The 16,953-nt window shown below is 38.7% G+C and overlaps 1 protein-coding gene across 1 annotated transcript; it reads left to right on the top strand.

The window, feature by feature from the left end:
• The first annotated feature begins 5,071 nt into the window (after nt 1-5,071).
• On the top strand, nt 5,072-7,587 carry LOC127176592 (BTB/POZ domain-containing protein KCTD12). Its single transcript, XM_051128354.1, has one exon. The coding sequence runs from the start codon at nt 5,580-5,582 to the stop codon at nt 6,420-6,422; it is 843 nt and encodes a 280-aa protein (XP_050984311.1). The 5' UTR covers nt 5,072-5,579; the 3' UTR covers nt 6,423-7,587.
• Nucleotides 7,588-16,953: the final 9,366 nt, after the last annotated feature.

Here is a 16,953-nt window from a genome sequence, read left to right as displayed (position 1 = left end):
TTTCAGACCATGTTTAACATAAATGGTTCAAAGAGCATTCTTTTCAGCTTTGAATTTGGTATATAGTACAGTCATCTGTAAATATTTTTATATTTAATTTTTTCTAGGGCTGTCAAACGGTTAATTGCATACAAAATAAAAGTTTGAGTTTGCCTAATATATGTGTGTGTACTGTGTGTAATTATTATGTATATATAAATACAAATTAATATATATTTAAGAGAAATATTTATGTACAAAGTATTTTTATAATATTTATACAATATAAAGTATATTTTTATTTATAATAAATACATATACTTGCAAATATTTCTTAAATATATACATGAATGTCTTTGTATTTATATATACATAATAATTACACACAGTACACACACAGTATGCAATTAATTGCGATCAATCATTTGACAGCCCCAATTTTTTCATTGATTTTCTGAAAGTGACAACACACAGAGCCCCTAAAACAAAAATAAAATATTTTTTTTGCATACTTACACATTACAATTTCTAGTTTAATGTAATCTCTTTTCTTTTATACATCACTGCCATCATAGCACAATTGGTGGCTCAAGTGTGCATTGTCCTATATGCAATTTTATTTATTTTGTGTGCACATAGAAGTCTGTATTTTTTATTTTTGCAAAGGTCATTGAGGCAATGTCGTACAGTGCTAAGAATATTGTGAGAAGAAACCCAAAATGCTTATAACCTGCATTTTGCATGATAAAAAGTGCATATTTGACAATGACTAAAGAATCACTAAAGAGCTGCGCTGAAAACTCCTTGTACATATATATATATATATATATTTTTTTTTTTTTTTTTCATTAAATTCTTAATTTTCTGTTATAAAAAAAAAACTAAATAAGGGCAAAAATCTGGAAACACAAAATTGTTTCCATACTCTGCTTTCTTTTTTCCATACTTTTCCAGACCTGGAAAATACTAGAATCAAATTCTATAATTTTCCATACTTTTCCAAACCCTTTAGGAACCCTGTGAATGCTGGTTTACTGCTGCTGATTCCAGGATAGACTCATCATTAATTCAGTTTTCTCTTCAGTTAAAAAAGATCTAAATATAAATCATCTCTTGAGACAGTGTTAATGAGAAGCACTACTGCACAGAATAAATTATGTGTTTCTAGAAATGTAATCTTTAAGTTCACATTTTTGAAAAGGGTTAATAATTTTGATAAAAAATGTAATGTGCATACATATTTTCTTTATCTTCTTAAATGTTGAATAACACATGTATTAATCATTATTAATCAGATGCTTTTTTTTTAAAATAATGACCTGCGGCTTGTACCATGAAGCTATAAGAAACCATGACACTGATTCATCAATGCAAGCTTTGATCCTGAGTTCATGAATAACTGCAGTGTGTGCACATGACAGTGTGACATCAGTAGTCAACAGCCAATCACATGCTGTGAAACAGGTTGACCTTCAATTTAAAGCTAGAGAACTGGGGGAGTGGCTTAATTGCCTCAAAGATGTTTCAGTTGCTTACAGCTGATTGGTCCAGTTTGAGTTTAAAATCTCTTTCCCGGAATAAGAGCAGCTGTGCAGCACAAGTTATGGTAACTAAAACCCACCTTTGGTGCAAACTAATCTAAAACTTGCTGGCTAGCCAGCTAAACCAGCCAGAGAACCATGCCATGTTTAAAAAAGGTCAAATTATTTTTTAAAAACCTAAATGATCTTGTCAGGAGTGTCTGGGGTGTCCCCTCTGTGATGTCATATCCTGTTTTCTTGTCAAATGCCAATGTACAGTAACAACTTTGTTGCTAACAGGGATGATAGGCATAAATAGCTAATGCGTGTGTGTGTGTGTGTGTGTTTTAAGAAATAACAGTTAAAAAGCCTTTCTTCATTGTAATCATATAATGGTTATATAAACAACATGAAATGATAAAAAAAAAGCAGTTGCATGTGAAGCTTATTGCATAAAAAGACTAAATTCAACATCCATGCACTTGCATAGATTTTAGTTTATAAAAAGCTTTTATTTGCAGGGCTGCATAATAAGAAACATGCATATCAGCCCAAATAGGCCTTCATCAGATGCTAAACAATAGAGAACAGGAAGTGGTTAAATCATTTAAAGACATGCAGCAGAGGTGAAGTGAATGTATAAGGGTGTTTCTTTGTCTGCCGCACGAAACGGTGGCATAGACTCACTCATGAGCCTAGAAAGGACTTGCGGTTTGGACGATCGATGGATGAACTTTAACTCTAAAGTCTTTACCATCATTCATAACGGTGCTGTCAGTGCTGCAGAACAGAAATCCTGGCTTTCACACACAGAGCATCTGGCATTTTAAGTTTTAAGTGTTGATGAACTGTGTGATTAATAAAAGGACATAATGTGACAGATACTGCAGGAGTGAGAGATGATTCTAGTCTAATGAAGTGGCTACACACCACAGACCCCAGCGAATGAGCGAACCCTCGCTCAGATCCCTATAGCCAGCTGTGATTCATCATGCCAGCATCAGCTGATACTGAAACTGTTGTATTCAGAAGGATGTTTATTGTGTTTAAAGCCACTGATAAGTGTCGTCTTCCTCTTCACCTTCATATTTCAAACAGCTGAACAGACTACAGCTCTTCCTTCCCACGTAATACTGCTGTGACACACCTTGATCAATATCACGCCGTCTTCATTCATTTAGGCCAGAGGAGAACTGATCCATGACTGAGCCTTCTGTCTCCGATGGAGTTTGGGTTCTTGGCCACTTTGGCTTTCTCACTTGGGGTTTTGAAAAAAAACTTTGTATTGAATGAGAACAAAACAAAACAAACTGAGCTGGATGATGAAACTGTTGTTTCTCTGTGGAGCTGCTTTATAGCTGAATCAAACTCATTCATAATTCATGAATTTTCCAATATCGACCCTGTTATTAAACTGAACTGAATCAACACTGAACTGCCTTAATAATGATTCCGCTATTTTATACAGCTGCTTTATAGCAGAGTTTAGATTTGCGTCATTTTTTAAGTTTCAAAAGTTGCAAATTTAACTTATGAGCGAAATTAGAATATCACATAAAACATTGGCGAATAAAGCTGTGTTTTGATCAGAAACTAATACAAATGTGCTGCAACCTGTTATACTGTTATATAACAAATGACTTTAGCCAGAGGAAACACAATAACAAACGCTGTCATGTTATCTTGCATTCAGATGCCTGATGATTTTGGCTCAGGCATTTCAAAACTATTAAAATAACATATGAAAAGTTATGCAATGAGATTAGTGCACTGGTTAGTCCAGTTATCCAGTAATATGATCTGTCGTTTGACTTTTTTGATGCACATCAAGGACATATAATGTGTTTCCATCATAATTACGTCTTCTAATCAGATAATATATATATATGAAGAGTTCAGATGCAAAACCAGCTAAAAGCCATCTCGGTCAAAAATGAGATAATGATACCGAGTGAATGCTCTCGACACATAGTATACATCCATCGAATACTTTTACTTCAAACTCGCTAAAATACCAGCCTCAGCCCAATCAGAAGTACCAGTACTTACACAGAAACATATATATATATATATACAACTCAGCTGAGCACAGGTTTTCAATGCCCATTTTTTTGCACTTATGTTCGTCTTTGCATTTTCATCCAGCATTTTTTATGTGATATTCTGAAATTTGCATAAAAGTAGGTAGATGTAAACATAGCTGCTGATTCATTTAAGCTGCATTGAAGCAATCTCTATTATATAAATCACTATAAAAGCAAAGGTGACTTGATGTGCTGAAACACATCCACATCACTGGGAGTGATTCTACAATATTTCACCTAAAAAATGCAAATCATTTTCCTCATTAAGATTTTGCAGTTGTTTGTTGTCTGTTGTTTTCCCATAGCAGTCCGGATGGAAGGCTTGAGTGTCATCTGTGAATTGTTCGAGGCTGTGACTCAAACAGACAGACAAATCTCAACAAACTCAATAATAAACTACGACAACACTGATGCGACAGTCAAGCTGTCCACACTGCGATCTGCAGCACAGAAAACTATTGATGTTACAGTTACAATGAGTTGTCCACATGACAAGCGTGTAAAAACAAGCTGAAAAGCTTAAAGTGTATTCACTGATAAACAAGTGCTTGTTGCATTGTGTTGCTTTCTGTGCCTTTGTCTTGACTGCTAACTCAATTTGGTCCTCTGCAGTGCAGCTTTTTGGGCATCTGTGAGATTCGACTCAAGAGACACACAGTGCAGCCCTGCATTCAGCTTAGCTTTTCCATAAAATACAGAGCAGAAGAGAGAGAGAGAGAGAACGTCCCCACAAATATAGTAATACCAGTACATTTTGACCTTGTGGGGACATTTTCTGGTCCCCATGAGGAAACAAGCATATAAATCATACAGAATAAAGTTTTTTTTGACAACTAACAGAAGAAAAAACATTACCCCCCTGGAATGAACCCATAAAAATATAAATATTGTGTGTGTGAGTGTGTGATTCTGAAACATCTGGTCAGAGCTTTTGATCCACTAGATGTCAGTGTTACATTCCGTTTTAATATTTCTTTCAAATCCGTTTCGTTGTGTATTTTATTTGTACCTTCTAAACCTAACAATCTGAATGTTGTGTTGAGGATGTATAATTAACACATTAAGTTATGTCAACAGAATGGAGAAAACACCCCCAAAGATGCAATCAATTAGTAACAACAATAATAATGTGAATAGTAGATAAATAATGTGATTAACATAAAAAAAATAACATTTTAATAATATAATTTAATATAAGTAATAAAAAATAAATATATAAACTAACAAAGAGATGGCTAGGAATTAATTAAACTAATTTAATTCATAGGTTTTATGAAATGCCTCAAAATGTATTACTCGTTGCACTGATTCGTTTGAGAGCCAATAAAGTGTGAGGAATTACAATTAAAAAGACTTTTGGTAAAGAAACGCAATTTCATTAAGTATTAACGGGTGATGTTACAACCGCGGAGGCGGAGTTAGCGCTGATGACGTCGCAGCGTAGGGGCGTGGCTGGTTCGCGGGAATATTATGGTCCGGTTGCGGTGCGCGCAGTGAGAGAAGGAGCGAGTGGAGCAACAGCGAGAGCGAAACACTCAGCCTGTGAGAAATCATCATGACGCTTTATTGTTTACATCTGTTTCTTCAATGGACATTTTACAAATCATCTTCGTGACAACAGCTGACATTTAGCCTCTCACAGACGGCTCTTTAGATGGCATTTCTCAGTGCTTGTTCTGTGACTTACGGTAGGTTTCTGTGAATTGGACGTTGTTTGGGACCTTCGATTATGGACAAATGAAAGGGGAACTTCATGCAGAAAGCATTTTTGCTGTCATTGGTGATATTTTGCTAATTTACATGATTTAAAACTCATTACTTAAGGATTATTATGCATAAGTTGTGTTTTGGCACAGTGGTGAACTGGAGACGAATTGTCAGTTCACTGGGATATATCTGACATTACAGTATTGAAATTTTAAAATCCACTTGCTTAGTGTACATTTCTGTTTGCAAGTTGACTTTTTTTTTTAAATCTTTCACCGAACATTGAAATATGGCTTTACCTGACAACGCTAGTGGCCTTCCTGCAGAGGACCTGGCCTTTCCAGAAATTATTGAACTAAACGTCGGGGGTCAGGTGTACATCACCCGTTACTCAACTTTAACAAGTGTGCCAGACTCCCTCCTGTGGGAGATGTTCAGCCAGAAAAGCACCAAGAGCTTGGCGCGCGACACCAAGGGTCGTTTTTTCGTCGACAGAGACGGCTTCCTGTTCCGTTACATTCTGGACTATATGCGAGACCAGCAGCTCGTCCTCCCGGACCATTTCCCGGAGCGAGGACGGCTGCAGCGAGAGGCAGAGTTCTTCAACCTCCCTGAACTTGTTAAGCTGCTGGCACCAAAGATCAGCAAGCAGAACTCTCTGGGCGACGAGGGCTGCCAGAGCGACCCCGAGGAGTCCTCGCCCAGCGCCGACCTCGCCCGCAGCCTGGGGGCGGCCGCCTGTTCCAGCCTGGTGTCGGGCGCGGGCGACGGCAAGTGCTCCGGGTTCATCACCATCGGCTACCGTGGCTCGTACACCCTCGGCCGTGACAGTCAAACAGACGCCAAGTTTCGGCGAGTGGCACGGATTATGGTGTGTGGGAAGACTGCTCTCGCCAAGGAAGTTTTCGGGGAAACGTTGAACGAAAGCCGTGACCCCGATCGACCGCCGGAGCGCTACACGTCGCGCTATTACCTAAAGTTTACTTTCTTGGAGCAGGCTTTTGACAGGTTAGCCGACGCCGGCTTCCACATGGTGGCCTGCAACTCCACAGGGACTTGCGCCTTCGCCCACGAGCAGACTGATGACAAAATCTGGGCCAGCTACACCGAATATGTATTCTACCGTGAGTGATCTTAAACCTGCGCCTCCCCCCTGCCTCCCAGACCAGAGATCACCTGCAATAGATGTAGAAGCTTCTAGATCACCATTCCCATTACCTTCACCAGACTTTCCCGCATCAAAGCCTCTTACCCGCTGCGCTCGAGTAACCTTTCTTCCCTTCAAACGAGCCCCGCTGATCTTCCCCTCACCAAGAGACTGCCTTCCCCTTTCTCAGCTTTTGAGAAGCAAAGCGTTGTACAGTTGTATTTTGTCAAGCTAAAAGTTGGAGATGAAGTTTGATCTGTTCGAAAGGGCTTCTCTTATGTCACTCAAATTGGGCATATTATAAAGCTTTTTGACGTAATAGATTATGTAATTTCGAGTCATTATTATCATGTGTTTCCCTTTAATGGGGCCAAAGGAGAGGGAATCCACTAGGTTATAAAACCATCTTTGCAGATAGATGCAGTTACTGCATGTGGATATTCAACAGACACTGTGAGACCAAAAGATGAAACAATGCAGACTACTTCAATTGGAAAAGCCATTCTGCATTGAATATATTAATGTGTCAAACTATTTTTAACTAGCATTATGCGTCTAATGAATAGCGTCAAGGCAGGTTTTGGATTTAGTAGCCGTTAATTGCACAGAATTGTATAACGGCACCTGGAAAGTGCAGTGAGCTGTATTGGCTGTGTTATTAAGCTTTCAGTGTTTTACCTGTGTAAGCCTAGAGGATGTGAGTTGAAAGTAGTGCTCAGAACACTCTAGATTTATTTTTAGGTCCACCTGAGTTTCCAGTTCAGTTGAACGAGCTATACTGCATCTTGTTGTTTATTATGAATTAGATATTTCAGTTGCCTACCATTTGTGTATATTCTTTTCAGTTCTTTCATATGCTTCTAGTGTTAAATGCTTCCTATTTAAATTTAATGATACATTTACATTTAAATTGATGATTCAGGTGCATTCAGTAATTGATGTTTGGATATTTAAGCCACACAGCCTGTTATGACACCATATATTTTTTAGTTATTTTGTAATTAAGTAGATATTTTCTTCTTTGTTAAATGTGATGCCATTGTTTGACGCAGAGTTAGACAGTGACTTTAGAGCTTTAAATTTCAGGTATTTCCATTGTAACCTCAGGCCAGAATTGCCATTACCTGAAACACAGACACAAAATCTCACAGTGGAATTTAGTTATGAGATGTCATTTGGGATAATACATATCAGCCAGTAATTTATTTCATGTCAATCAGAAATGAACTTAATCCCTTAATCTTAATTTCCTGATAGTGTTTTAAAGGTTATGTTCGGGCATTGTTTAAAGTGAAGTGCTAGCCTTAAAGTGTCTTTATGAAAGCATGAATAAAAACATAATTATTCAACAAGTATTTTGTCCTAAATATAAAACATATGTACGCATTTAATGTATTTGCACATGACCAAAACAGGCCAAAATGATATATTTCCTGTTATACCAATGAGTCAAGATGAAATTAAAGAAACAAGCTAGTCTTTCATGTCTCAGTTTTAGTGCCTCATTCACCAAGGAAAGTTCTATAGTGAAAGATCAAGATTAGCAATAAAAGTCAGAAACTGCATGATACTCACTTAAATAGATTTATTTATGTTTATTCTGTTTTATAAATACTGGTAGCAGTTTTTTGCAGCGTGAATATGGGGGTAGATCTGCATTGCTCAGTGAAAGTTGAAGAGAAAAGGGAAGCATTACATCAGATTATTAAATCTTTGTTCCCCAAAGTCTCTTCTTCAATGAAATCTTCTGTTATCATGCTGCTTCCCAGTTTCTCTCTTTCATTTTGCTCTCGCTTTCCCTCCGCGGAGACTTCAAAGCGTGAACATAGGCAAGGCCAATATGAAAACCAGGACAAACCTATAACCAGCTCAGTCAAAGCAGATTACCCAGCCAGCCTTTGTGTTGCTGTGTCTAATCTATCTAATTAAGATTGTGCTGGCACACTGAGCCGCTCGCATTTTACTCCAGTGAGGAACTAGGGAGAAACATATTTAAATATCTTTTCAGCTCAGTAAATGATTCAAACAGACAACCTGAGATCACTTATACAAGAGCTGAAATTAACCAGCTGCCTGAAACATTAACATCCCTTGTCAGCTGATATACGATGAGAGAAAGTGAAACAGACAGGTGGATGTAGATGTAGACCCATAGCATCACCTCAGTATGGTCAACCATCTAAAACACTGCTGGTATTAAATGTAATGAATTTGAAAGTCAATAAGCTCAAGTAACAGACGATGTATCGGAGACATGTCCCTCGTCACATTTCCTCTGTGTCTGTCAATAAAGGTGTAAAAAGTCTAAAACAAGTATTTTTGGAGCACCAGCTTTTCACAGTCCTATCAATTCCATATTTTACTTGTAAATATACACTACAGAAGTACAATAGGTTAGGGACGCTGACTTACTTGAGTGTTTGTAGATGCGTATCACAGCAGGTGAGTTTTAAAATACATCTAAGCTCTGTGCTAGTTAAATGGTGCCGTGATTTGTGACAGTATAAACCGTCAATCCTTCACGCTGGCCAGCGGTATAATTGTTGCATTGGGCGCTGATGTTATTTATAGAGTCCGGGCACAGCTATTAAGCAGCCATTCTGCCTCTCTGTGAACTCCAAAGTCATAATCATCATGGGCACTAATGGGAAATATATCCCCATAATCATGATAGGATTTTTCAGTGACCGATTCTTGGATTTTTCCATTTGATTCCCCGAAATCATTCATACCTTTTGGTTGAAGGTACACAGCTCTTTATGTGTGGAGGGGGTGACGGTGCCTCGATTGTTTAGCTTTACTAATTAAAAGAGGCTGTGAGGGAGAGGGACTTGAAACTTATGTTGAGGTTGAGAAAAAGAGACAGAACCTCTCTAGCCCCTGAACTGATATCCCGTGCTTTTCTTTCATTGTATAATTTCTGTTTTAAACAAGATAGTTTCCTGCTTCTCTGGGTTTTGTTCAGAGAAAAAGATCTGAACATTTAAGAAGAGACTATGTCTCAAACTGATTTCAGCTTGTAATAAGTCATTATGGGCACTTCTCATCAAATTCTTTTAAAATTATCTGAGCTACTAGTCTGAAAATCCTCAAGGAATGGAATGATTGCTATTACAATATCTTTCATAAATTAGAAACGACAATCCATAGGGAACCTAATGGTGTCAAATAAGAATCCAATAATATCCCACTCAAACTGAAATGCATATTCCTTAGTGCAGCAGAATCTTATTGTATTTGTAGCTGATGATTGGAGGATTCTTATTTGATGCCATTACTAACCTTTGGCTCCATATTATGATAGAAATTGCATTAACATTCCTGTACATTCCTTTCTCTGTTACTGCATGTCAAAAAATTCTCTTTTGTTTTCAGTTTATGGCACTGTCACACTAGAAATTTCAGTGCAGAATCAAGCTGGTTTTTAGCTGGAGTTCAGTTAGTATCATTGGTGTGAGAGTTTTTCCAAAGTAAGAACGAGGAGGCTCTGGGGTACAGTTCAGGTGAAGTTGAAAGCCATCCTATCTTGATGTAGAGATTGCTTTGCATGTTCCAAGGTACCAGTTATATTATAAAAAACTGTATAATATAATCACAGTATGATGCATTCCTCCCGTTGCTCGTCTCTAAATAAATTTCAGAATATCTCACATTCTTTGGATCTCTTGCATCCATTGATCTGTGCAAAGCATTCGACAAATATTTCAATAATATGGTGAAGTTGGAGTCTTTGCCTCCTGAGAAACAGTAGTAAATGGTTGCAGCTAGTACATACTCATAATGATGATGCAAAAATACCACAGTTCACAACCAAATATCATACAATGAAAGAAGACCTGTGGGGGCAGAAGGATGTGGGTGGATTTGAACTCAGGTTCAGAGCAACTGAACCATTAAAAAAAAATCTCTAAAGCAACTGAAAATAGCCTTGTATACAGTTTTAGGTAAAACACACAAGACTGTGAAACGTCTCGGTTACGTATGTAACCCAGGTTCACTGAGTAGAGAGTGAAACCTATGGCAATATGGCAGAGCTTTAAAGTGCCTTGTTTCATCTTATGGGAATCAGGGTTACATACATAACCATTCCTTTTCATAGGTTCACATCAGTACCTGATGCTATGGGAACACTAACACAGCACCATACTACAAAGAGATCAGCTTGTGAACACATAGACAGGTTTTATAAAGGAATATGAACTGACACCTGTTCAAACAGGTGAAACCTGGGAACCAGTAGTCAAGTTCATACCCAGCTTATAAAATCAGACAAATTGGGTTAACCTTTTAAGACATAAGGGTAAAATAGTTATTTTTCACATATTTTGTTTATTTGACTGTAAAATACTAACACAATGTGCAATTTTCAAGTGCAAGGTGTCATTTTTTTGTGACACTGGGTTTTCATTCAATAGACTTTTTTGTTCATGCACACACACATATACACATGCATGCACATACATACGCACATTCTGTACATCTACACGCACGGACACATTATAGAGATGCACACACCACATGTGAAAAAGTCTCACTCAGTCTGCTCCCAAGTCTCATCAAAAATCATCCCAATTACCTTCTGTGCTGTTTACTCCTCCTTCACCATGTTTTTGTTCATTTTATGCAATCCAAATCTCTGCGCTCCGTTCAGATTCTTCCTCCCCGCTCTCCTGGAAATCTGCCGTCATTTGCCGACTAAGCGCAATAAGCTATACATTGCCGGAAAGTGCATATTGTCTAGAAGCAATTTGATGGTGCAAATGGTTATGGAGGAGGAGTTATGGTAACATGAATCAAGCTTGGTTTGATGTGTCGGCGCTGATACATCGGGTTTGAAAAGGGTTAAAGAAGCCCAACATGCCTCCACACAAATTTCCTCCAAAGATGACAACAACACTTCAAGTAGCAACACTTCTAGTAGAGTGAGCTTGAATGCTAAGAGGCACAATTGACATACATGCCTCATAAGCAAGAGAAATTGAATCTGCACCCAATGCAACATCTTGTCCAAGCATCAACACCCATCAACACAGGGCCCTGTGGCAGCCATCAAAACAAGCAAACAGTTAATTATATTTATGCCACTGGCTTGTGCAGTCAATTTAAATTCATAACGCCCTCACATGAAAAAGCAGATGCAGTCTTTCAGCCTCCTGCAACTCAAAGGGAAAGGGAGAAACACCACAACCCGAGAGTCAAATAAAGCGTAAGCAACATTAAGGTAAGTAACCTAGGTTAGTTGCAACAAAACCTTCACCAGACCGGAAGCAAAATCCATATATGATGGGCTAACCAATCAGGCATCTAAATCATCAACCCTCTTAAGGGATGTCAAGGCCAACAACAAAACCATCTTATATATCAAAATGATATTGCACACCTTTTATGATTATAGATAAAAACCCCAAAAAGGAGAAATTATTTCCCCACCACATACATCTTTGGTTTTATTAATTTACTAGGCAGACGGGACAGTGGAGAGATGACAGGAAGTATTGGGTAGAGACAGAAGAGTAGGATCAGCACAGGACCTCCAGGCGGGAATCGAACTCAGGTCGCCATGAGTGCAGATGTGCTGTATATGTAGGTGGACTAACCACGAGGCTATTGCCGCAGACTACCACATACATCTTAAGAGTAGCTAGGGCCATTTCATCAGAAAAATGCTCCTGAAGATAACACTAGCACTCAACCAGCAGGGTGGTGACAAAAGACCAGATCTAATCAAAGAACACTTTTCAAAAGCTGAATCCACAGTTTGCCACCTAATGCCCTGAGCCTGGGAAAGTAGATCTGCTTTGATTAGGATCTCCCCAGGACAGTCCTTCGGGAGAGATGCCAGATGCGAGGACCAAACCCTGTTACAATGAAAACAACCCCAGGTGCAAAGAGTCTGTCACTGTAAGATGATTACAACAGAGACCCTATCACCGCTCTTCTGCTCCTTTCGAGGACACTGGAAAGGTAACAGTCCGAAGGCATCACAGACTCTTGTGGGAAATCAGCTGCATGAAAGCAACTGCAGCTTTGCAGTGACACCTATCAAAGACCACATTCAAATCATCAAAAAAAAAAAAAAAAACGCAGACAGAGAAGCGGGAGTGTCTAGCAGGAAAGCCTTCTCCTTTTCCCTGACATCTGTAGTTTAACCACTGATATGTCTCCATTGCCACCAATCCTGCCATTGGGCAGCCGGTCACACAAACTGTATGTTTGATGTATAAAATATTGTTTACCTAAGCTCTTTGACAGCCTCAGTACTGCCAATATATGCAGAGCTTTACCCATCTGACTGGGAGCCACATAGGACTTGCCAATCAAGGCCAAAGTCATCCAAATGGGCTTAGACCAGGGGTGCCTAAACTTGGTCCTGGAGAGCCGGAGCTCTGCAGAGTTTAGCTCCAACTTCCCTCAACACACCTGGCAGGAAGTTTATAGTATGCCTAGTAAAAGCTTGATTAGTTGGTTCAGGTGTGTCTAATTGGGGTTGGATACCGGCCCTCCAGGACCGACTTTGGGCACCTCTGGCTTATTCAGTAGGGTAAGGCAAGACTTCCAAGAAGGAGCTGAAATTGTTCACAGACAAGGATGCAAGCAGCTCTTCAATTACCAACAGTGCTACTTATCTAAAGAGTTCAGTTACAACCCTGATCAAACACACCTGTCTGTTTTTATCAAGTGCTCCAGAAAATCTTAATTCAGGGATAGGCAATGTCAGTCCTGGAGTGCCGTTGTCCTGCAGAGTTTGGGCTCTGACTTTAATCAAACACACCTGAACAAGCTAATTAAGATCTTCAGGATTACTAGGGCTACAGACAGGTGAGGTTTTTTCAGAATTATACCTAAACTCTACAAGACATTGGCACTCCAGGACCAATATTGCCTATCCCTATCTTAATTAGTTGGTTCAGATGTGTTAAGGATTCAGCTGGACCAGGGGTAGGCGAGTTCGGTCCGATCAAGCCACTGTCCTGCAGAGTTTAGCTCCAACCCTAATCAAACACACCTGAATGAGCTAATCAATGTCTTCAGGATTACTAAGGCTATAGGCAGGTGAGGTTTTTTTTTAGGGTCATAGCTAAACTCTGCAGGACAGTGGCTCTATAGGGCCAAACTTGTCTATCCCTGAGCTAGACTATGTATAACCCCTCCAGTTCTACTAGTCTTGTTCACTCCGAGTGGGATTCGAGCCGGCATTTCCAGCATGGAAAGCGGGTGCACTAACAAGGATGCTTAAGACTGCAGCCTCTAGTCTCAGTCGCTTGTGCACCTCTTAAGGGGTGCACCTCTTCAGGGTCTTACTCATACAGCTCTTACCAGCTGGCCTTCATTACACTTACAGGTAGGTAGTTTTTAGGGGGGTTTGCCCATAGTTGGGTGAATTTGTTAAAGGAGCTCCCCCTTTTGAAACTGCTTCTACTGCTGAACTAGAAGAAAGTGTGCTGGGAATCTCCTCAACCATCTGGAGCCTTGAGTCTTTAATCTGGCCTCTAATAGTCAATAATCTCCAGAAAGCTCTTTCCTCAGTAGCCTGACCCAAAGAGATTTACAAGGATGGGCGCTTACCTCTGACTGAAATGCTGTGCGACTTGTGCATCTTGACAGCTTTATACTGGGCAGTCCTTCACTGCAGTGTTACCTGCCAATATGCGGATTGGAAATGCTTGCAAAATTTGGATTTTAGCTAGACTACTGTTTATTTTCATCACTCTATTTAGATCAATTCCTGTCTGTTGCTCACATTCACACACATACTGTGAGTCAGACTGAGACTGGCATGTGCGTAATGCGTTAAGAATCCGTCATGGTACAGGCAGCTGTCATTGCAGATAAACAAGAGACTCTGGGAGAAAGTTCAAAGAGAATCTAAAGACAAATATTGACACAGTGGGATTAATTACAGCCCACGTCTACGTTGTTCAGAAACACTTGAGGGAATGGAGATGAGAATTTGCACAGATGGAAGAACATGTACAGCAGTACAATGATACTTCACCCGTGGCAGTTAGTTCTGTTTCTTGTCTGATCTCTCGGCTCTGTCCTTCAACCCCTGAATAGCCTTCAGGAACCCACTGCAGCAACATTGCAATGAGTTTATAAGAATAATATTCAAATTAGAATGTCTGAATCTTCCAGTATGCCAAAACCACATAACATGGTAACTGACTTCTGACACTAGTGCTGACAAATTTAGCAATCTCCCCCTGCCCCCAACCCCCCTTTATTGTTGGATTGAACAATGGAACATCTGAATTTATACAACAATTAAATCAATGCAATTTATAAATGATTTTAAGAGATCATAACAATTGAGCTGTAGGCCACTATGCATTTCCAACAATGGGGTGTGGAATATTTTAGGAACATGACTTTGGCTTCTATATCGCCATCTGTAGTTAAAACATAAAACTGCATGTCAATTGAAAAATTGTTATTTTACATCACTTGCATTACAACATTTTTCAGCTTTGTTCAGATACAATATAGAGTGGACATAAAGCAGTTTGTGTGTGTGTGTGTTTCTGTGTGTGTGAGAGAGGGATGGGACTGGAAAGGAGCAAAAGCTCAGGTCACCCAAAGTGCAGGCCATGTGCTGAAGCGCTGCCCAAGCTTTGACCAAAGCTGTTCAGGTTGTGTTTGTTTTTTTGATTTGTCTAACACTACACACTATCATGCACATTGTTGGATTTGATCTTGACATTTTTTGTGCTGCTAGTGGTCTGTTTTGTCTTAAGGCTGGCTGTTTTACACTGGAGACTGAGACTGGTATGTGTTTACGCTCATCGCTTTATTCCACAGCATTTATCCTCAATCTGTGTTTGGAAGCACTACAGTTACTTTCATCTAGGAACAGCATGTCTAGACTTTGTTCCACTAATATCTTTTCTGTTTGGATCAATGGTTTGTGGATGCATGGCTTGGTTGTGACAACAGTAGGGATATGTAGTTTTTATATTGTTTGTTTTGCTTAGGTTGTTTAGATGGCATTGTAGTTAGCATGTCTAGTCATGATGTCAACATGGAGGTAACCGTGAGGAGGCGACCCACTCTATATGCAATAATAAAGAGATTAATTTATTGTATTTATATAAAAATATATATTTAAAATTAGATCTAGTTTTAAAAGCAGTGAAATTTTGCTACTTGAAAGCTCACGACTCTAATTTCTAGGTTTCTTTCATTTTTAGTGGGACAAAAATACAACAAAAATACATCATTAATATCTAAAGGTTAGTAAATGTCCATTCAGGATAGAAGATCGACTGTATTTTGTATGGTGAACAAATATTGAGATAAGTCTGTTTTGAATCCAAAGCCATTAAAGTGTCCTCTGGAGAAGATGTGACTACATCATAAAGCCATTATGAGTCGTAACCATAGAGACAATATGCATTTGTCTCTTTGAAAAGCATCTCACAGCCCACTCAAGGCCAGATCACAGGCTCTTAACCAGCGCTGGGTGAACACAAGATAACAGATACTCAAGACACTGATTGAGTTTTCCATTCAGTCAGTAATGTTTACAGTTGCCATGCTGGTAGGTGTTTTGCCCTTGTGTGACATTTGAAATTGCTAACATTAAACCAACTTGAAAAAAGTGTCTGTAATCATTTGCACGGTTCATTAGAAAAAAAAAAAAAATCTTTTCACGCCTGTTGAAAAAGAAAAAGAAAAAAGTTCAGAGACTAATAATTAATACAGAAAATTAATTTGGCTCATTCCTCAATTTGTTAAAAAACACATGCACAAATAAAAATAAAAAAGTTTATTAGGCAAGGGTGTATGCACTGTGAGAGGCATTCTATATTGTCAAATGTAAGGCATTTTTAAGCACATTACGCAACAGAACCATTGTGTGTGACTATATTCACATACATTCTTATTGCTTTAAAATGGTTATTGTTTTAACATTTTCATAAAAGCTGATTAACTGCATCCATAGATTCATAACGGCTTCTTGTGGAAATAGTGATAGAGTGATGATATTGATTTTGCATATATAGAAAAATCTATTACAAGTCAAGAATGAAGAACTATGATGTACAATCTTTTAAATATAAAATCTGAGATGACTGATGAGTTTCAACAATATATATATATATATATATTTAAGATTTTTTTTTTTTGTATGTGAACATAAACTATCTGCAAAGTTGTGAAGTCAACAGTGCACGATAAATAAAGTTATTGTCTATCAAAAAAATAGAGTCGGCTCACTATTGCCTGAACGAATCGTCAGGAGTTTGAATCTTATTGTGTTATGGCTATACGTCACAAAGTAACACATTTGCATAAAATCTGCCCACGTTCTACATCGCAAACAACTTGCCCGCCCACAAACACAGTCAAATTTCCATGTGGTTTACGTCATGTCGAGAAGACGCTGTATTTTATGCTGTGAGAGTAAATTTGTTTTATATTCACTTCCAAATGATGAATCTACAAAGATTGTATTTTCTAGTGATCGTTCAAAATAAGTAGTTGTGTATGTTATGTTGTGTAACAACCCTGCACA

Source organism: Labeo rohita, chromosome 14 (assembly GCF_022985175.1).
Source record: "Labeo rohita strain BAU-BD-2019 chromosome 14, IGBB_LRoh.1.0, whole genome shotgun sequence".
In the NCBI taxonomy this organism is placed as follows: Eukaryota; Metazoa; Chordata; class Actinopteri; order Cypriniformes; family Cyprinidae; genus Labeo; species Labeo rohita.
This window is presented reverse-complemented; position numbering and strand designations above follow the sequence as displayed.